Genomic DNA, 22,323 nt, shown 5'->3' on the forward strand with positions numbered 1-22,323 from the left:
AGACTGGGAGCCTGCGGGATGGAGAGATAAATGGGAGGGGTTGGGGCTGGGGAGAAGGTAGCTAAGAGTACAATAGGTAGATGGGGGTGGGGATGAAGGTGATAGGTCAGAGAGGAGGGTGGAGCGGATAGATGGGAAGGAAGATTAGCAGGTAGGACAGGTCATGAGGACGGTGCTGAGCTGGAAGGTTGAAACTGGGGTAAGGTGGGGGAATAGGAAATGAGGAAACTGGTGAAGTCCACATTGATGCCCTGGGGTTGAAGTGTTCTGAGGCGGAAGATGAGGTGTTCTTCCTCCAGGCATCTGGTGGTGAGGGAGTGGCGGTCAAGGAGGCCCAGGACCTCCATGTCCTCGGCAGAGTGGGAGGGGGAGTTGAAATGTTGGGCCACAGGGCGGTGTGGTTGATTGGTGCGGGTGTCCCGGAGATGTTTCCTAAAGCGCTCTACTAGGAGGCGTCCAGTCTCCCCAATGTAGAGGAGACTGCATCGGGAGCAACGGATACAATAAATGATATTGGTGGATGTGCAGGTGAAACTTTGATGGATGTGGAAGGCTCCTTTGGGGCCTTGGATGGAGGTGAGGGAGGAGATGTGGGCGCAGGTTTTGCTATTCCTGCAGTGACAGGGGAAGGTGCCAGGATGGGAGGGTGGGTTGTAGGGGGGCATGGACCTGACCAGGTAGTCACGGAGGGAACGGACTTTGCGGAAGGCAGAAAAGGGCGGGGAGGGAAATATATTCCTGGTGGTGGGGTCTGTTTGTAGGTGGCGGAAATGTCGGCGGATGATTTGGTTTATGCGAAGGTTGGTAGGGTGGAAGGTGAGCACCAGGGGCATTCTGTCGTTGTTATGGTTGGAGGGGTGGGGTCTGAGGGCAGAGGTGCGGGATGTGGACGAGATGCGTTGGAGGGCATCTTTAACCACGTGGGAAGGGAAATTGCGGTCTCTAAAGAAGGAGGCCATCTGGTGTGTTCTGTGGTGGAACTGGTCCTCCTGGGAGCAGATATGGCGGAGGCGGAGGAATTGGGAATATGAGATGGTATTTTTGCATGAGGTAGGGTGGGAAGAGGTGTAATCCAGGTAGCTGTGGGAGTCGGTGGGTTTGTAAAAAATGTCGGTGTCAAGTTGGTCGTCATTAATGGAGATGGAGAGGTCCAGGAAGGGGAGGGAGGTGTCAGAGATGGTCCAGGTAAATTTAAGCTCGGGGTGGAATGTGTTGGTGAAGTTGATGAACTGTTCGACCTCCTTGCGGGAGCATGAGGTGGCAACCGATGCAATCATCAATGTAGCGGAGGAAGAGATGGGGAGTGGTGCTGGTGTAATTATGGAAGATGGACTGTTCTATGTAGCTGACAAAGAGACAGGCATAGCTGGAGCCCAGTCTTCACTGGATCTCATCGATGCAGATGCCACTGATGCCATTGGGTACCGCACCCACCTGAACCCAACTCCGCCACCACCATGAGACCCCTTCGGGCCTACCTCACCGACAAGTCGCCTAACCTGGAAGACTCTAGAAGGTTCTGTGGAGAGCATTCTCACAATGTGCCAGAACATTTTTCACAAACCCACAAGAGTGTTGACAGCTGTGGAGTTTATTGATTGAAACACAGAAACACAGCAAGGTTCCATAAAGAGGGGACAAATTATCCCACCCACACCACTCAGGGACCCACTGCTAAAACCAGAGTTGGAATTTGAATTACAATCCATGCAGTTAATGGTTTCTGAATGTGAGACAATAACATGCCTTTAGACTGCTCACAGCACTCTACAAGATTCTTTGATCTGACTACTGAACCTCAGATATTTCATCGTAAACTGAGCAAGGGGGGACAGACCTCTGAGTTTCCATTTTCAGGTCCACACCTAATGACAGGTTCTTGTGGAGGGTGGGGGAGGTGGGTTGGGATAGAAAGTTCTGGAGAAACTCAACAGGTCTGGCAGCGTCTCTGGGAAAGCAAACGAAAATAACGCCTCGAGTCAAAACAGGATTCTTCGCTCAACCAAATGCTGCGAAATGTTTCCTACTGGCAGGGTGAGAGGACAGGCTCTCTGAGGTTACCCACCCTGGAATAAGGAACTGAAAACTGGTGTCTCTGATCTGCTGAGCTGGCCCTGCTAATCTAATCTCCCCAGCTCTGCAAACTCCTGGCCCAGACTGAATCCAGATCTGAAACTCTAGAATGAGTAAAGTGTATCACTCCATGTGTACACTACAAAATCCAGATGGATCCCTGCTCTAAGCAAATCATTATAATTCCAGACACAGCTCCAACAGTCACTTGTCAACGAAGGTAATTCCGAAATTTTGACTGTGACTTGATTTATACTGAGGTTCATTGAAAATATAAGTGTCAGCAGCACGATATATACACATGGAACAAGGCATTCCGTAGATCATACAAAGTTAGTTCAGCCAAAGGTGTGCTACGTGCTCACTTTGGAAAGGATGTGGTTGCATCTGAGAGAGTGCAGAAGAGATTAAACACAGACGTTTGAAACAAAAGCAGAGAAACTCCCCAGGTCTGGCTTCATTTATAGAAAGAGAAGCCAGAGTTAAGGTTCCAACTCCTGTGACCATTCATCAGAGCTGACACTCTCCAGTACTTCGCTGGTTTTGTGTCAGACTGGAGTTGGGACATCACATTGAGGCTGTACAGGACATTGGTCAGGCCTCTTCTGGAATAATGTGTCCAGTTCTGGTCGCCCTGTTACAGGAAGGAGATTAAAAAGGTAAAAACAATGACTGCAGATGCTGGAAACCAGATTCTGGATTAGTGGTGCTGGAAGAGCACAGCAGTTCAGGCAGCATCCAACGAGCAGCGAAATAGACGTTTCGGGCAAAAGCCCTTCATCAGGTTCAAACTTCCAGCTCAGTAACTGTCCCCATGACTTGTCCGGACTTGTCCTACCTGCCTATCTTCTTTTCCACCTATCCACTCCACCCTCTCCTCCCTGACCTATCACCTTCATCTCCTCCCCCACTCACCCATTGTACTCTGTGCTACTCTCTCCCCACCCCCACCCCCACCCTCCTCTAGCTTATCTCTCCACGCTTCAGGCTCACTGCCTTTATTCCTGATGAAGGGCTTTTGCCCGAAACGTCGATTTCGCTGCTCGTTGGATGCTGCCTGAACTGCTGTGCTCTTCCAGCACCACTAATCCACAGGAAGGAGATTGTTAAACTGGAGAGGGCTCAGAAAAGATTTATCAGGATGTTGCATGGTTTGGAGAGTTTGAGTTATAAGGACAGGCTAAATAGGCTGGGACTTTTCATTCACTGGAGTGTAGGAGGTTGAGGGATGATCATAAGGAGTACAGGTAAGGTGACTGGAAGGTGTCTTTTCCCAAAAGGGGTGGGGGGGGGATTTCAAGACTGGCGGGCATATTTTTAAGGCACGAGGAGAAAGATTTTAAAAAGACATGAGGGGCAATTTTTTTACACAGGGAGTGGTTAGTGTGTAGAATGAACTTCCAGATGAAGTTGTGGGTGCAGATGCAATTACAACGTTTAAAAGCTATTTGGATAAGAACTGTTTAGAGGTATATGGGCCAAGTGCAGTGAGGTGGGACGCATTTAACTTGGGATTACAGTCAGCGGGCACTGGTTGGACCAAACGGTGTGTTTCCATTCTGTATGACTCTATGACTTTATTTCCAGCATCTGCTATTATCTGTGTTTACTTTACTAGGATGTTGCATGGGGTTGGAACAATTCAACTGTAAAGAGAGACAGGATAAGCTGGAATGGCTTTCCTTTGAGCAGAGGAGGAGGGGGAAACTTGATTGAGATGTACAATATCCATAGAAGGTACAGAAAAAAGAACAAAGAAAACTTACAGGCTAGGAACAGGTCCTTCGGCCCTCCAAGCCTGAGCCGATCCAAATGTACTGTCTAAACCTGTCGGTCAATTCCTAACCATTTGTATCCCTCTGCTCCCCACTTACTCATGCATCTGTCTACCGTGCCTGCCTCTACCACCTCTGCTGGCAACTTGTTCCAAATGCCCACCACCCTCTGTGTGAAATACTTGCCGCGTATATCCCCCTTAAACTTTCCACCTCTCCCTTGAATGCGTGACCTCTTGTTATTGAATCCTTCACCCCAGAAAAAAGCTTGTCTCTATCCACCCTGTCTATACCCTTCATAATTTTATAAACCTCAATCAGGTCCCCCCTCAATCTCCTTTTTTCTAATGAAAACAATCCTAACCTACTCAACCTCTCTTCATAGCTAGCACCTTCCATACCAGGCAACATCCTCGTAAACCTTCTCTGCACCCTCTCCAAAGTGTCCACATCCTTTTGGTAATGTGGCGACCAGAACTGTACACAGTATTCTAAATGCGGCTGAACCAATATCTTGTACAATTTTAACATGACCTGCCAGCTCTTATACTCAATACCCCGTCCAATGAAGGCAAGCATACTATATGCTTTCTTGTCCACTCTATCCACTGTACAGCAACCTTCAGAGTACAACGGACCTACACTCCCAGATCTCTCTGCCCATCAACATTTCCCAAGGCTCTTCCATTCATTGTATAATTCGCTCTAGAATTAGTCTTGCCAAAATGTATCACCTCACATTTGTCTGGATTGAAAGCCATCTGCCACTTTTCCACCCAACTCTCCAGTCTATCTATATATCCTCCTGTATTCTCTGACAGTCCCTTATGCTTTCTGCTACTCCACCAATAGAGACAAGGTAAATCAGGAGAAACCTTTCCCCTTTAGTACAGGGGTCAATAACCAGGTGCCACAGTTTTAAGATAAGGAGCAGGGGGTTTAGAGGGGATTAGAGGGGAAAATAACAATCACCTGAAGGCGAGTGAGAGGTCACTGCTGAAAAGGGTGAGACAGGCAGGAACCCTCAAGTCATGACGATGAGCACTTGAAGCACCACAGAATACAAGGCTATGGGCCAAGAGCTGGAAAATGGAATGAGAATAGACAGATATTTGGTGACCTGCAGGGACACAATGGGCCAAAAGGCTTCATTTGTGCTGTAAGAACTTCGTCTGTGTTTAGCAGATGAGATCAGCCATGGCTTCTTTAATGGCTGAGCAGACTCGATGGGCTGAATGGCCCACTTCTGTTCCTATGTCTTAAGGTCTTTTGTTCCAAATGAGCCTCCTCCCACCCTCCTGATTATCATGTTCTCTTCCATCAGTCTCCCTCATGTGGGTCTAGCTTTCTCCTTGCACATTCTCACTCTGTCTTCATCGTTGGGTGAAAGTACACTGAAACATAGGAGCAGGAGAACTCTGTCTGGGCCCCTCAAGCCTGATCTGTCATTATTGCTCAGGGCTGGTCACTTACCTCAATCCCATATTCCTCAATCTCATTAGTCTCTAATCATGCATTACAGAGTCATAGAGATGTACAGCATGGAAACAGACCCTTCAGTCCAACTCATCCATGCCGACCAGATATCCCAACCCAATCTGGTCCCATTTGACAGCACTTGGCCCATATCTCTCCAAACCCTTCCTATTCATATACTTAACCAGATGCCTTTTAAATGTCTCAATTGTACCAGCCTCCACCACTTCCTCTGGCAGCTCATTCCATACATGTACCACCCTCTGGGTGAAAAAGTTGTCCCTTAAGTCCCTTTTAAATCTTTCCCCTCTCACCTTAAACCCATGCCCTCTAGTTTTGGACTCCCCTACTCTGGGGAAAAAAACCTCGTCTATTTACCTTATCCATGTCCCTATTTTATAAACCTCTATAAGGTCACCCCTCAGCCTCCCCCTTCCAGGGAAATCAGCCCCAGCCCATTCAGCATCTCCCTATAGCTCAAACCCTCCAAGCCTGGCAACATCTTTTCTGCACCCTTTCAAGTTTAACAACATCTTACTTACAGCAGGGTGACCAGACCTGAATGCAGTGTTCGATTCCTGTCTAGGAGAAAGTGAGGACTGCAGATGCTGGAGATCAGAGCTGAAAATGTGTCGCTGGAAAAGCGCAGCAGGTCAGGCAGCATCCAAGGAGCAGGAGAGATTCCTGAAGAAGGGCTCGTGCCCGAAACGTCGATTCTCCTGCTCCTTGGATGCTGACTGACTTGCTGCGCTTTTCCAGCAACACGTTTCCAGCTCGATTCCTGTCTGCCAATTTCATAATGACTGTGGTTTCAGCAGCTGGAGGATTACCAAAGATTCATGGTCCCTCTCAGGGAAGGATTCCTCCTCATCTCAATCCTGAATGACAGGATTTTGTTTTGGAGACTTTGTTTGGAAACCACCCCTTCTACATCTACACTGCCTATCCGTACTAGTAGTTACTAAGTTTCTATGATGTGCTCTAAAAACATGATTACGTTTGTCAAACACAATTTCTTCTTCATAAATCCTTCTGGTTCCACCTAATTCTGAGATTTGTTTACTAAGTATCCGGTAAGCACATCCATAGTAATAGTATTTTCCCTGAAACTGATGTCAGTCCGGCCAACAGAAAGTTGTGGTTTCCTGTTTTCTGACATGGTTTTGCTTGAAAGAGTGGGATTAAATTTCCAACCTTTCACACTGCCAGCACGTTTTTGCACAATTAATTGAAGATTGAGAGACAACCACAATTTGTCACCCCAAGGTGAAGGTCATCAGCTATTGGAGAACTCTCAGTACCACTCATTTCTCCAGTACTACCTTTCGTTTAAGAAAAGACCGATTTATTTCAGTTCCACACTCTCTCTAGACTCTTGGATTTTAATTGTGTCAAGTTTAAGGTGAGGAGTAAGTGTTTGAGGAAAGAATTTTTCACACCCATAGGATGGAAGAAATATGGAAGATGTTGCCTGAGAGGGTGGTGGAGCCAGATACACTTGCAGCATTTAAGAAGCATCAGGATGAACACTTAAAATGCCCCAGGGCACTGTCGGTTACGGACCAAATGCAAGTAAATGGGATTAGTGCAGTTTGGTGGTTGTTGGTCAGCACAGACATGGTGGGACGAAGGGCCTGTTTCTATGCTGTGAGACTTTATGATTATCTGACACTTCTTCTGCAAAGGCAAACACAAGGTGCCTTCTCAAGGACAACTGGGGACGGGCAATAAATGCTGGCCCAGCTAGCGATGCCAACATCCCGCAAATGAATTTAAAATGATTCAGCTTCTCTTCTATTTTTCTGTTTCCTGTCACTGTCTGTCAAGGATATACATTTGTCTTTGTTATTGTTTTGATTTTACTTTTCGCAAACCCCTAAAAGCTTTTACGCTCTGTTTTTATGTTTCTTGCTAGTTTCGATTCACAATCTATTCTCTCTTTCGTTATCAGTTTCTTGGTCCCCACGGAAATTCCAGAATTCTCTCGATCCACACAGCCTGACTTTTTTTCTGGAAATCTAATAAACCTCCTGGATTTTTCTAATACAACTTATGGGCCAGGCCAGGCCTATTCAAAATATTTGAAGAAGGTAGCCTAGACCCTAACTTTTCTTATTTTAAGGGAGGTGTGAAGTGCTGTGGTATGGATGCGATGTGACTCGTCAAACTACAGAGGGACATCAATTATCCAAATGACACAAGTAAGGAGTATTTTGTTGGGATAATCGAATGTCCGGATAATCGAATGCTGGATAATACAATTTTGCCAAGCATTGGGACTTTGCGATCTTGTCTGGATAATCCATAATTCGGATAATTGAATGCCGGATAATCAAGGTTCCTCTGTCCTCGATGCTAAGAAAAACACAACTTATTTAAAACACTATAATTACAAACAAAAGAAAGAATAATTTAGACTAACAACTATTGGAACATTTAAACAAATAATAGATACGGTACCTATTACTAAATAACTGTTCTGATATAGTAACATCCAGTAAACACAGCCCTTGGCAAAAAGGCAAATTCAGACACAGATTGTCACATGCAGTTCTCCAATCCGGGAGGAAACAACATCAAGACAGAATTTTTTCTGCACCCTTTCAGGTTTAACATCTTACCTGTAGCAGGGAGACCAGACCTGAATACAATATTCAATTCCTGGAATTTTATAATGACTATGGTTCCAGCAGCACCCGGGCTGGAGGATGCCAAAGAGTCACGGCCCCCTCTCAGGGAAGGATTCCTCTTCATCTCAATCCCAAATGACTTGATTTTATTCAGAGAGTGTGGAAGCTAGAGCACATCCACTGAAGCTTCTTTTAAGACCCTGAACAGCTTCCGATGTTTACTGAAAAAAAAACCCCAGAAATCTGGATTTTGAGAACCCATTCAGGTTGTGTCCACTGGTCCAAGTTTAAAAATAAAAGCTGAAGGCCTCCAAAGGTGTTTATGAAAGACATCTTTAGGAGTCAACTTGGTACCTCTGCCTTACAACCTCTGTTCAAAAACAAAACCCAGGACAAAAGAATCTTTTAAAGTGACACACACATCTTGTTAGCCTTCACTCTTCCTGTCGAATAGTGTTACCTTAAAGCAACGTGCGTTGTTTTTTTTGAATTGGAAGCTAGTTTCTGTGTCGGATATCGTGGAGGGAGATGGTTCATCAGAGGGATGTTGTGAGAGCCAGGTTTGTGGCATCGCAACCGGTTTAGCAGCAAAGATGACTGGGAAGAAGAGGGGCAAAGGAAATAGTAAAGCCATGAAGGGCATGGATCGGGGTAAATAGACAAAGTCTCTTCCCTGGGGTGGGGGAGCCCAGAACTAGAGGGCATAGGTTTAGGGTGAGAGGGAAAGGTTTAAAAGAGACCTAAGGGGCAACTTTTTCACGCAGAGAGTGGTACGTGTATGGAATGAGCTGCCAGAGGATGTGGTGGAGGCTGGTACAACTGCAACATTTAAAAGGCATCTGGATGGGTATATGAACAGGAAGGGTTTGGAGGGATATGGACTGGGTGCTGGCAGGTGGGGCTAGAATGGGTTGGGATATTTGGTTGACATGGACAGGTTGGACTGAAGGGTCATGCTATACATCTCTATGACTCTTGTGGATGATTTGATAGGCATCTTTGTAACTCCATGTGACTCCAGGATGGTATGTTGTCCTTGGTGCTAGGGTCAAGGATATCACATAGCAGCTGCACAACATCCCTTTGGGGGCAACTCAAAGACCCTGAGATTGGAGCTGGGTCACTTTGGCATCAATAACATTGGTAGAAAGAGGGAGGAGATCCTGCAAGTAGCATTTGGGGAGTTAGGCAAGGGACTGAAATCAGGACCTTCAAGGTAGTAATAGCAGGAGTGCTTCCAGGCTCAAGTGCTCGTGAGTTTAAAAAGAGGAGGAGTGAATGAGTGAAGGTATGGCTGGAGAAGTAATGCAGGAGAGAAGGCTTAAGGTTTCTGGGACAGAGAGAGATCAGTTGGGGCAACACAGTGGCTCAGTATTTGGCACTGCTGTCTCACAGCGCCAGGGACCTGAGTTTGAGTCTACCTTTGGGCATTTGTCTGTGTGGAGTTTGCAATTCTCTCTGTCTGTGTGGGTTTCCTCCGGGTGGTCCAGTTTCTTCCCAAAGTCCAAGGATGTGCAGATTAGGGTGAATTGGCTATGGGAAATTGCCTGTAGTGTCCAGGGATGAGCAGATTGGGTGGATTGGCCATGCCAAATTGCCCATTGTGTCCAGGATGTGCAGGTTAGGTGGATTACTGGATTAGTGGTGCTGGAAGAGCACAGCAGTTCAGGCAGCATCCAACGAGCAGCGAAATCAACGTTTCGGGCAAAAGCCCTTCATTAGGAATAAAGGCAGTGAGCCTGAAGCGTGGAGAGATAAGCTAGAGGAGGGTGGGGGTGGGGAGAGAGTAGCATAGAGTACAATGGGTGAGTGGGGGAGGAGATGAAGGTGATAGGTCAAGGAGGAGAGGGTGGAGTGGATAGGTGGAAAAGGAGATAGGCAGGTCGGACAAGTCAAGGAGACAGAAACTGAGCTGGAAGTTTGAAACTAGGATGAGGTGGGGGAAGGGGAAATGAGGAAGCTGTTGAAGTCCACATTGATGCCCTGGGGTTGAAGTGTTCCGAGGCGGAAGATGAGGCGTTCTTCCTCCAGGCGTCTGGTGGTGAGGGAGCGGCGGTGAAGGAGGCCCAGGACCTCCATGTCCTCGGCAGAGTGGGAGGGGGAGTTGAAATGTTGGGCCACGGGGCGGTTTGGTTGATTGGTGCGGGTGTCTCGGAGATGTTCCCTAAAGCGCTCTGCTAGGAGGCGCCCAGTCTCCCCAATGTAGAGGAGACCACATCGGGAGCAACGGATACAATAAATGATATTGGTGGATGTGCAGGTGAAACTTTGATGGATGTGGAAGGCTCCTTTAGGGCCTTGGATAGAGGGGAGGGAGGAGGTGTGGGCACAGGTTTTACAGTTCCTGCGGTGGCAGGGGAAAGTGCCAGAATGGGAGGGTGGGTCGTAGGGGGGTGTGGACCTGACCAGGTATTCACGGAGGGAACGGTCTTTCCGGAAGGCGGAAAGGGGTGGGGAGGGAAATATATCCCTGGTGGTGGGGTCTTTTTGGAGGTGGCGGAAATGTCGGTGGATGATTTGGTTTATGCGAAGGTTTGTAGGGTGGAAGGTGAGCACCAGGGGCATTCTGTCCTTGTTACGGTTGGAGGGGTGGGGTCTGAGGGCGGAGGTGCGGGATGTGGACGAGATGCGTTGGAGGGCATCTTTAACCACGTGAGAAGGGAAATTGCGATCTCTAAAGAAGGAGGCCATCTGGTGTGTCCTATGGTGAAACTGGTCTTCCTGGGAGCAGATACGGCGGAGGCGGAGAAATTGGGAATACGGGATGGCATTTTTGCAAGAGATAGGGTGGGAAGAGGTGTAATCCAGGTAGCTATGGGAGTCAGTGGGTTTGTAAAAAATGTCAGTGTCAAGTCGGTCGTCACTAATGGAGATGGAGAGGTCCAGGAAGGGGAGCGAGGTGTCAGAGATAGTCCAGGTAAATTTAAGGTCAGGGTGGAATGTGTTGGTGAAGTTGATGAATTGCTCAACCTCCTCACGGGAGCACGAGGTGGTGCCAATGCAGTCATCAATGTAGCGGAGGAAGAGGTGGGGAGTGGTGCCGGTGTAATTACGGAAGTTCAACTGTTCTACATAGCCAACAAAGAGACAGGCATAGCTGGGCCCCATACGTGTGCCCATGGCTACGCCTTTGGTCTGGAGGAAGTGGGAGGATTCAAAGGAGAAATTGTTAAGGGTGAGGACCAGTTCGGCCGTCCCCAACAGTACCCTTCCACCGACACTCTCATTTGTTTACAGAATTACAGAACTGTCTTGAGAAGGCAGAATCAAAAACAGAATACATGCAGTGCTGGCAACAAGACGGTCAAATTGATATCACCACGAGAGGCAAAAGGATATCAGAGTGTCCCACAGAGACACGTTGGCCATGGCTGGGAGCTGGATTTCAATGGATCTTGTATAGTGAGGGGGTATAGACAGTAAAAGGAGTTGGATTGTGCTGATAGTAAGAGACAGTGTTTGATTGAGAGAGTATCTCTGATCAGAACAAGACTGTTCAGGTTGAGCTCAGAAACAGTGAGGGGCCGTGGTGATGTAGGGCATGGCTTTAATGAGGACATTAGAGGTGGATATCGCAAGGGGAATGCAGCAATCTTGAGTCCTGACCATCTACAGGTGCATTGTCAATGACCTTCCCACCGTCTGTCAGGTGCAGGATTTGGAATGTGCTGCCTGGGACAGTAATACAGGTGGGTTCTGTAGGAGCTTCCAAAAGACGAAAGTGATGAGTTTAGAGGGCTATGGAGATCGGGCTGGAGGGTGGGACTAGCTGGGTAGCTCTTTCAGGAGCCAGGACAGACATAATGGGTCTAATGGCCTCCTTCAGTACTGTAACGTTTCTATGACTCAGTGATTCCAAGTGGGGATGTTCACTGATGATTGTACCTGTCTGTCTCTGCCTGTCTGGTCGTGCTCTGCCTTGATGACTCTTTTGTTAAACATGTTTCCTCCATGGATTTCAGCGTTGTGATGTGTCATGGTAACTCCATTTGTGTTTCAAAACTTGGAGCTCTTCCTGCTCATCGCTTCCTCCTCCTCCCGGTCTTGCTGCCTGCTGGTCTCTGGAAAGCAAATCTTAGCAGGACTTATACACTTCATGGTAGGGATTCTGCATTAGTGGTGCTGGAAGAGCACAGCAGTTCAGGCAGTATCCAAGTAGCTCCTTGGATGCTGCCTGAACTGCTGTGCTCTTCCAGCACCACTAATCCAGAATCTGGTTCCCAGCATCTGCAGTCATTGTTTTTACCTACTTAATGGTAAGGTCCTAGGGAGTGTTGCTGAACAAAGAGACCTTAGAGTGCAGGTTCATAGCTCCTTGAAAGTGGAGTCTCAGGTAAATAGGATAGTGAAGAAGGCGTTTGGTATGCTTTCCTTTATTGGTCAGAGTATTGAGTACAGGAGTTGGGAGGTCATGTTGCGGCTGAACAGGACATTGGTTCGGCCACTTTTGGAATATTACGTGCAATTCTGGTCTCCTTCCTATTGGAAGGATGTTGTGAAACTTGAAAGGGCTCAGAAAAGATTTACAAGGATGTTGCCAGGGTTGGAGGATTTGAGCTATAAGGAGAGATTGAATGGGCTGGGGCTGTTTTCCCTGGAGCGTCAGAGGCTGAGGGGTGATCTTATAGAGGTTTATAAAATCATGAGGGGCATGGATAGGATAAACAGACAAAGTCCTTTGCCTGGGGTGAGGGAGTCCAGAACTAGAGGGGCATAGGTTTAGGGTGAGAGGGGAAAGATATAAAAGGGACCTCAGGGGCAACTTTTTCCATGCAGAGGGTGGTGCGTGTATGGAATAAGCTGCCAGAGGAAGTGGTGGAGGCTGGTACAATTACAGTATTTAAAAGGCATTTGGATGGGTATATGAATAGGAAGGGTTTGGAGGGATATGGGCTGGTTGCTGGCAGGTGGGACTAGATTGGGTTGGGATATCTGGTCGGCATGGACAGGTTGGAGCGAAGGTGCTGTACATCCATGACTCTTTGACTTTAATCCTCTCAGTGTTGCTGACTGCCTGAGTCAGTATCTCCTCTCTCCCACTCCTACATGACCTGCTGACTGCCTGTCTCTGTCTCTTACAGGTACAGCATTAATTAACGAGTCATAAATTTATAACAATCAGTTTCAGATGGCAACATCTCAAGCATTAAATCTTTCAAACTCTTAAAGGTGTTCCTGACCCTTCATTTCTGAAGGTAAAACCCCCAGACCCATTCAATTAAAAACCCCAAGGTCAGGGATAACCAGGTGCTGAAAGAGTGTGCATTTAACGGGTTGGAACTCCTGTGATGGCTCTGCCTTCATGTGTTCCATATGACAGTTCCCTCGTGCTCTCTCTCACTGGCTCACTCTCTCTCTCACTCTCTCTCATTCACTATCCCTCTCTCTCACTCTCTCTCTCCCTCAGTAACTCTCTCTCTCCCTCAGTCACTCTCTCTCTCACTCTCTCTCCCTCCATCTCTCTTTCTCTTACTCATTCACTCACTCACTCTCCCTCAGTCACTCTCTCTTACTCATTCACTCTCTCTCTCCCTCAGTCACTCTCTCTCTTACTCATTCACTCTCTCACTCTCTCCCACTCTCCCTCTCTCACTCTCTCTTACTCATTCACTCTCTCACTCACTCAGTTTCTTATTCATTCTCTCTCACTCTCTCTCCCTCAGTCACTCTCTGTCTTACTCATTCACTCTCTCACTCTCTCCCTCTCACTCACTCTCTCTCTCTTATTCATTCATTCTCTCACTCTCTGTCTCCCTCAGTCACTCTCTCTTTCTCATTCACTCTCTCACTCTCTCACTCTCTCTTACTCATTCACCCTCTCACTCACTCAGTTTCTTATTCATTCACTCTCTCACTCTCTCTCTCCCTCAGTCACTCTCTGTCTTACTCATTCACTCTCACTCTCTCCCTCTCTCACTCTCACTCACTCTCTCTCTCTTACTCATTCATTCTCTCTCTGTCTCCCTCAGTCACTCTCTCTTTCTCATTCACTCTCTCACTCTCTCTCACTCATTCACTCTCTCACTCTCTTTCTTACTCATTCACTCTCTCACTCTCTCTCTCCCTCATTCACTCTCACTCTCTCACTCTCCTTCTTACTCATTCACTCTCTCACTCTCTCTCCCTCTCTCTTACTCATTCACTCTCTCACTCAGTTTCTTACTCATTCACTCTCTCACTCTCTCTCTCCCTCATTCACTCTCACTCTCTCTCACTCTCTTTCTTACTCATTCACTCTCTCTCTCTCTCTCACACACACACACACACACTGTCCATCCTACTCCCTCCCCCTTCTGTTCAAACCGATCCAATTTCGGGTCGGGTTCCCTGAGCAGCCTTCCCACTGCAGAAGTAGCTGTCAGGCGAAGCAGATACACACACATACACACACCGCGCTCTGCGCCCTGGAGCAGACAATTACCGCCAGATTTTCCGCCTGTCCACCGGAGCTGCCAGACTCTCTGAAATGGACCGACCCTTTCTCCAGCTCGCCTTGTGTCTCCTCTTGTCCCCACTGGTAAGTCTGATCTTCCCAGAACTGTACAGACAGATTGAATATTCTATGCACACTGGAAACGGGGTTAATGCACTATCTGACTGCTTCTGGAGTTGGGACTTTGGACAGTCGAATCTCCTCCTGTCTTTATTTGAATTGTACTCTCCACTTGAGTGTGTTTTGAACCAAGGGGAGTGAGGACTTCAAAAATATAGAGCTGAAGTTTACGGATTTTTGGAACTGAGGGGGTCAGTAAACCAGATGCTTTTGGAAGAGGGACTCAGAGCAGTGTGTGCACGATTTTGAATTACCAGCCCAACCTGAACTACGTCTGACCTCCATCCCCTGTCAGAACCAGGGCTGAAAGCTGCACTTTCAGTGAAGGTGATTTGAGGTGAATAAGTCCCCATTTCTCCCCTGAACCGCCTCGCCTCTCGATTCCAACCTCGAGGGTTTATAAATCCCTGTGTCAGAGGCGAGTGTTTCTCTCTGTCCACCCCTCTGAATCCCACCAACGTGAGAAGCGCTTCCACCCTCGTCTGTACCCGACCAGACAGGTTTATGAAGGCTGCTTGCTCTCCATGTCGATTGGTCAGCTTAAAGGAGCTCTTGGTGTGTCGTTGGGTCTCCCTGCTATCGGAAAGATGTTGTGAAAATTGAAAGGATGCAGAAAAGATTCACAAGGATGATGCCAGGGTTGGAGGGTCTGAGCTACAGGGAGAGGCTGAACAGGCTGGGGCTGTTTTCCCTGGAGCGTCGGAGGCTGAGGGGTGACCTTATAGAGGTTTACAAAATCATGAGGGGCATGGATTGAATAAATAGACAAAGTCTTTTCCCTGGGGAGTCCAGAACTAGAGGGCATAGGTTTAGGGTGAGAGGGGAAAGATATAAAAGGGACACGAGGAGTAACTTATTCACACAGAGGGTGGAATGAGCTGCCAGAGGAAGTGTTGGAGGCTGGTACACATTCCAAAGACGTTTGGATAGGTCCATGACTGGGAAGGGTTTGGAGGGATATGAGCCAGTTGCTGGCAAATGGGACGAGTTCAGGTTAGGAAGCCTGGTCAGCACGGATGTGTTGGGCCAAAGGGTCTGTTTCTGTGCTGTGTGGCTTAGTGACTGTGGTCTTGAGTCTCTCCCACACAGGGCGACAATCTCTCTGCACCCGCCCTGTCACAGTCTTGTCTGCTTGAGCAATTTCACCACTAGCCTGACCTACTCAACCTCTTGTCCGAACCGAATCCCTCCGTGCCCAGCATCAGCTGAGTGAACCGGCTCTATTGTGTATATGGTCACTGACACCTGGACTCTCTGAGTGAACTGCAAACCACCAGCCTGTTGTTTTTAAATCGACTCTGCACTTGTATCTTGCAGTCCTTCACGTTTCCATTCCTTCTCCATGCCTTGCCAATACTCTGATTTGTCAATCGCCGGTCCAGAATAGATGGCCATATTGAAGCCCACCTGATACAATTTGCCCACTCAGTCAATCTGTCAAGGTCTCTGCCTGAGGTTGGAGGGTCTGAGCTACAGGGAGAGGCTGAACAGGCTGGGGCTGTTTTCCCTGGAGCGTCGGAGGCTGAGGGGTGACCTTACAGAGGTTTACAAAATCATGAGGGGCATGGATTGAATAAATAGGCAAAGTCTTTTCCCTGGGATGGGGGAGTCCAGAACTAGAGGGCATAGGTTTAGGGTGAGAGGGGAAAGATATAAAAGGGACACGAGGAGTAACTTATTCACACAGAGGATGGAATGAGCTGCTCTCATCTCACAATGTACTGTCACTTTTAGAACCAGAGAGGTGATAGAGCACAGAAGGGGATCGTTCGGCCCGTCTGGTCCATGCCGATCCAAAGATACCCAGCCTCCTCTTTTTAACCCCATCTTGCTGCATACGTCCCTGTAGTCCTGCAGCTTACAGTCCTTAAAGTGCAGCTGCAGTACTTTGCTAAAAGAGTTTAGGCTTTCTGCCCCCACCCCCAACTCAGGCAGCGAATTCCAGACCCCCACCACGTTCTCTGCAAACAAGCTGTTTCTGCACATCCCCTCTAATCCCTCTGCCGCTGAGCTCGAATCTATGACCCCTGGGTTATAAAGTCTCTGCCAAGAGAAATGGCTTCCTCCTGTCTACTCTATCTGTACCCCTCACAATTTTGTATACCTCAATCATATCTCCTCCTCCTCCGCGGCCCCCCCCCCCCACCGCCCCACCTCAGCCAAGCCTGTTGCAAGGAAAACAACCCCAGCCTCTCCATCCCCTCCTTGTGGCTACAATTCCCCAGCTCTGCATTAGCGTTTTTGGAGAAAGCAGTTCTCTCCACATTTGTCCAAGCCATTAGTAAATGTTTTGGAGTTTCGGGACCCCTAGTTCAGATCCCCAGGGAGTGACACATACCACATGCGGTCAATCCAAGGCTCCCTCATGTAAAAAGTCACAGTCAACAATTACTCTTGTTCGTCCCTGGGCTATCTCTAATTCTATGCTCATTCATTTTTTTTCCAACAATCTTTTCTGGGGATCCCTACATCCATGGTTCTAATAGATAAGCAACACCTTTCCCTCTTTCATCAATACCCTCATCCAAAAATTCAGCTGAGTTACTGAAGCTGCTGTTATCTCAAGCGTAGCTGAGCTCATTCTCTCTGATCAGCTTGGATTCGGTGAGTTGCTCAGCAAACATATCCAAAATGTTCTGTTAGTTTCATCACATAATAACAAGCCATAAACTGCTGTCTTAAAAGTGCTGGATAAACTCAGTGTTGGAATCCCGTCAATAGTGGGGTGCTGGAAAAGCACAGCAGGTCAGGCAGCATCCGAGGAGCAGGAGAATCGACGTTTCGGAAAAATGCCCTTCATTAGGAAGCCCCTCTAGTTGGAATGCTGTATCCAGTTCTGGTCACCATGCTATAGGAAGGTTACTATTAAATTGGAACGGGTGCAGAAAAGATTTAGCAGGCTGTTACCAAGTCTGGAGAATGAGGGGCAGAAATAAGGCAGAATAATAAATGTCTTTTTCCCAGCGTTCAAAACTAGAGGGCATTATTTTAAGGTGAGAGGCGAAAGAATTAAAAGGACCCAAAAGGCAGCTTTTTCACATAGAGGGGGGTTTGTATATGAAATGAACTGCCTGAGGGAGTGGTAGATGGAGGTACAGTTACAGCATTGGAAAAACATTTTGACAGGTACGTGAATAGGAAAGGTTTAGAGGGATATGGGCTAAGCATAGGTAGGTGGGACCAGTTTAGTTTGGGGAACTCGGTCAGCATGGACTGGCTGGACTGAGGAGGCTGCTTCTGTGCTGTATGACTCACTGTGGTCTGGCAGCATCTGCACAGAGAGTTCTCTGAAACCTGCAATCCTGTGCAGCTATGAACAAAATGATGAATTATAATCTTGTAGTGGTTTGGAGAGACTGTCCAAAACGCTTGTTGTAAAGCACTCCAATTCACTGGAAAATTCAATCAGCATTAGATTTAATCCTGAGGAACTGACGTATTCTCTTGTGGAAATCGAAAGTGCAGGTTTCACAGAGTTTGCTTATATCTGGGTGGCACAGTGGCACAGTGGTTAGCACTGCTGCCTCACAGCGCCAGAGACCTGGGTTCAATTCCTGCCTCAGGCGACTCTCTGTGTGGAGTTTGCACGTTCTCCCCGTGTCTGCGAGGGTTTCCTCCGGGTGCTCCAGTTTCCTCCCACAGTCCAAAGATGTGCAGGTGAATTGACCATGCTAAATAGTTAGGTGAAGGTGTAAATGTAGTGGAATGGGTCTGGGTAGGTTGCGGGTTGGTGTGGACTGGTTGGGCCGAAGGGCCTGTTTCCACACTAAGTAATCTAATCTAATCTAATCTGCAGGAGGTTGGTACATTCCTTTCACTACTTTTCATGCTTGGCTTAATCAGTCAGGTGTTAGAAAGCAGGGGGTGTCCCTCCCCCCCACCACCCCCCAAGAACTCAAACTGAAAGATCCAAATAGGAGCACCTCTCCCTATAACCTGGATAAGGAGTGTGCAAAGTGTTGTGACCTGCTTTTCAGCAACTTCTAGTGGTTAGATAAATTAAACCCCTGACACTCACTTTAAAATCAACAAGTAACAATGTATTTATCTAACTCTAACAGTAAACCAATTGACAAAACTAATAACACACCGAATAAATCCCTTCTAACTTGTAACTATCCACGAATAAAGCAAGATTCTAATCGTCTGCTGTTTCAATAAATACAAATCCCATTCATATGTAGAGAAAATAACATTTACGATCTCAAAACTAAAGCCAGGTTACGTGTCTTCCAGAATGTTCTGTGGCTTCTCCGTCGATTCTTCTGTCAGGAATGTCTTTGCCATCGATGGTACTGTTGTTAATTGGATGGTGCTTTTTCTAACAATTAGAGGAGATTGTGAGAGCCACTGATTGTGAGGGCTGTTAGCTCTGGCAGACGGCAGCTAGCTCTGGGGTCCTTGAATGCCTGCCCCCTTCTTTTATATTCTTGATGACATATCAATATTTCATATCATATGTTGTCAAAACCACCAGATTTAGATTTAATAGGTTTTTCGCTTTCAGTATAAATGTTTCAGTTCTGGCACTCTGTGTACTTGCAAACTTCCAAGCTGCTGCTCAGAAACATCCATTTTAAATCCCTAAATGCAGAAAAAGCACACGATCGTTTAAAGGGACCATACAATGCTCCACCACCACTACCACCCCCCACCCATTCCCGACATTCTACAATATTACAGTTTTACAACCACCAAATGCTAACTTCCTGCCTCCCAATCTACAATTGCCGTAACCAACTTCGTGACTCAGGGCATAGAGTATAAAAATTGGCAAGTCATGTTGCAATTGTGTAGAATTGCAGTGAGGCCACATTTGGAATATGGTGTACAGTTCTAGTTGCCATCCTACCAGAAGGATGCAGAGGCTTTGGAGAGGGAACTGAAATGATTTAGCAGGATGTTGCCTGGTTTGGAAGGTATTAGCCATGAGGAGAGATTGGACACACTTGATTTGCTTTCACTTGAACATCAGAGGATGAGAGGGTGACCTGATCAAAGTGTACAAAATAATGAGAGGCACAGATAGAATGGATAGTCGGAGTCTTTTTCCCAGGAATAGAAATGTCATTAACTCGAGGACATGGGTTTAAGATAAAAAGGGGCAAGTTTAAAGGAGATAAGTTTTTTTTTACACAGAGGGTGGTAATGGACGCAGGTAATACCAACTCTTAAGAAGCACCTTGACAGATACGTGAATAGAAGATTACAGATTGCCCCATGATTTCTGTGCCTTGCATCTTGTCTGAATGTAATGTGGAGGTTGTCTGGAAACCAAAGCACCCAGAGTAAACCCCACAGGGGGGACGTGCAAATGCCACACAGACAGTCGTCAGAGGCTGGAATTGAACCTAGGTCCCTGGCGCTGTGAGGCAGCAGTGCTAACCACTGAGCCACTGCACCATCCTGTGAGAAAGTGTAAAGCTACAAATGTTTGATTTGCATGGAGACAGCTCAAAACATGGTGGTTTGAAATTACAGACATTTCCTTCCAAAGTGACTTACCTGTCAACACTTTCTCATCCATTTATGAATTGCATTTATTTATTTAAAAGGCAGAATTAACTTGCATTTACCCAGGGACCGCTGTTAACGGTAACTTCCACTCTCCAACTCTCATTAACCTTATTTTGACGGACTCTAATGTAGTTACCGTTGTCCAGGCAGAAGCAGCACCCATGCACAGCAAGATCCCACAAACCGCGCGGCGGTAACTATCAATATCACAAAGGGCACCAGCATAACGTCATACATAAAAGTGAGAGACTGCAGATGCTGGAAATCTGAAACAAAAGCATTGAAAAAGCTGGAGAAATTCAGCAGGTCTGAAGAAGATAGAAACAGAGTTAATGTTCTGAATCTGGTGTGACCGTTATTCAAAGGAGACTCATACAGGACATTATCTCTCTCCATTGTTACTCTGGTATAATATGCCTTCTATATTTGAATCTTTTTAATTTCCCTGCGAGGGATAATTTTGATCTCAGCACTGCACCAGAGCATCAGCAATGATATTTCTTGCTACCTCTGTGGAATAAAAATGTGCGAACCCTGGCAAATTTTATTCAGACCATAGAATCCCTACAGTATGGGAACAGGTTGTCAACCTACACTAGCCCTCAGACCCACACTCCTACCCTACTGCTGTAGCCCTAGATTTCCCATGGCTAATCAACCAAGCCTGCACATTCCTAGACACTATGGGCAATTGCCCATGACCAATTCACCTAACCTGCTCATCTTTGTACTGAGGGAGGAAACCAGAACACCCGGGGGAAACCCATGCAGACACAGGGCAAATGTGCAAACACCACACAGTCACCCATGGCTGGAATCGAACCTGGGTTCCTGATGCTGTGAGGCTGCAGTGCTAACCACTCAAGTTCTTCCTGTTCTGGGCATTCTATGAAATTAGCGTCACAGACCCATTTCCCTTTAATCTGGGATCAGACTGGGCACAGACCCAAGAACCTTCTACACAATGAATCATAGGATAGAATCCCTAGTGTGGAAACAGGCCCTTCGGCCCAACAAGCCCATATCGACCTTTGAAGTGTAACCCACCCAGACCCGTTCCCCTACCCTACTACTGTACATTTACCCCTGACCAACCTACACACGCATCTAACCTACACATCCCTGAACTCTATGAGCAATTTGGCTTGGCCCATCCACTCTAACCTGCACATCGTTGGACAGTGGGAGGAAACCCACACAGACACGGGGAGAATGTGCAAACTCCACACAGACAGCCACCCGAGGCTGGGATCCAACCCTGGTCCCTGGCGCTGTGAGGCAGCAGTGCTAACCACTGAGCCACCATGTCGCCCAGTAAGATTGATGCCTTTTCATATGAGCTCACTGATTAATTCTAACAGACATTTCCGTTTGTTTTGTATCTTCTTCACATGCACACTTTCCTCGCTCTTTGGGAAATAGCAAGGATGAGCTGGCTGATTGACAACTTATTAAAACTTCCATAGTCCGGAAACCCGAGAGTGGGACCTTCAACCCAAAGGTGCTGGCTGAGAGACGGAGGGTGGGGTGGGGGGGCAGGATGTTCTATACACTCAGTCAGACTGCAATCTGCAACCTGATTAATGTCTGGGGGATAGAATCCAAGTTGTTTGCTGCACATGATGACTGTTCACTGAAAAATATAATTAGGATCTGCTTTCTGCAGTTACAAACCGGTGAGTACTATCCACAAGACGCTCTGCAGAAATTCGCCAAAGATCCTTCCAAAACCATGACCATTTCCAAATAGAAGGACAAGGGCAGCAGATACGTGGGAGCCACCACCCCCTGGAAGATCCCTCCAAGACATTCACCATCTTGATTTGAAAATATATTGGTGTTCCTTCAGTGTTGCTGGGTCAAAATCCTGGAAACCCCTTCCTAAGGGCATTGTGGGTCACCTACATGCAGCAGTTCAAGAAGTCAGCTCACCCCCCACCTACTCAAGGGCCCAAAGGGTTGGACAATAAATCCCGGGACCAGCCGGCAACATCCACATAGAGTCATCCAGCACAGAGAACCAGTCCATGCCAACCATAATCCCAAACTGAACTAGTCTGCCTGTTCCTGGCCCATATCCCTCCAACCCCTTCCTATTCATATACCTGTCCAAGTGTCTTTTAAACATTATAACTGTACCTGCATCCACCACTTCCTCTGCAGATTCAGTCCACACCTGTGAACCACTCCCTGTGTGAAAGAAGTTGCTCCTCTTGTATCCTTTTTAAATCTCTCTCCTCTCACCTTAAGAAAGTGCCCCGCCAGTCTTGAAATCCCACGCGCCAGAAATAGATTTAAG

At 47.2% G+C, this 22,323-nt stretch overlaps 1 protein-coding gene across 1 annotated transcript in view; it reads left to right on the forward strand.

The window, feature by feature from the left end:
- The first annotated feature begins 14,344 nt into the window (after positions 1 to 14,344).
- LOC140480271 (vasoactive intestinal polypeptide receptor 1-like) overlaps positions 14,345 to 22,323 on the forward strand; it is a 93,016-nt gene continuing 85,037 nt past the window's right edge. The window contains exon 1 of the mRNA XM_072574981.1: positions 14,345 to 14,471. Coding sequence (XP_072431082.1) covers positions 14,421 to 14,471 — 51 coding nt within the window. The 5' untranslated portion in view covers positions 14,345 to 14,420. The remainder of the gene's footprint in view (positions 14,472 to 22,323) is intronic.

Source organism: Chiloscyllium punctatum, chromosome 8 (genome assembly GCF_047496795.1).
Source record: "Chiloscyllium punctatum isolate Juve2018m chromosome 8, sChiPun1.3, whole genome shotgun sequence".
Taxonomy (NCBI): domain Eukaryota; kingdom Metazoa; phylum Chordata; class Chondrichthyes; order Orectolobiformes; family Hemiscylliidae; genus Chiloscyllium; species Chiloscyllium punctatum.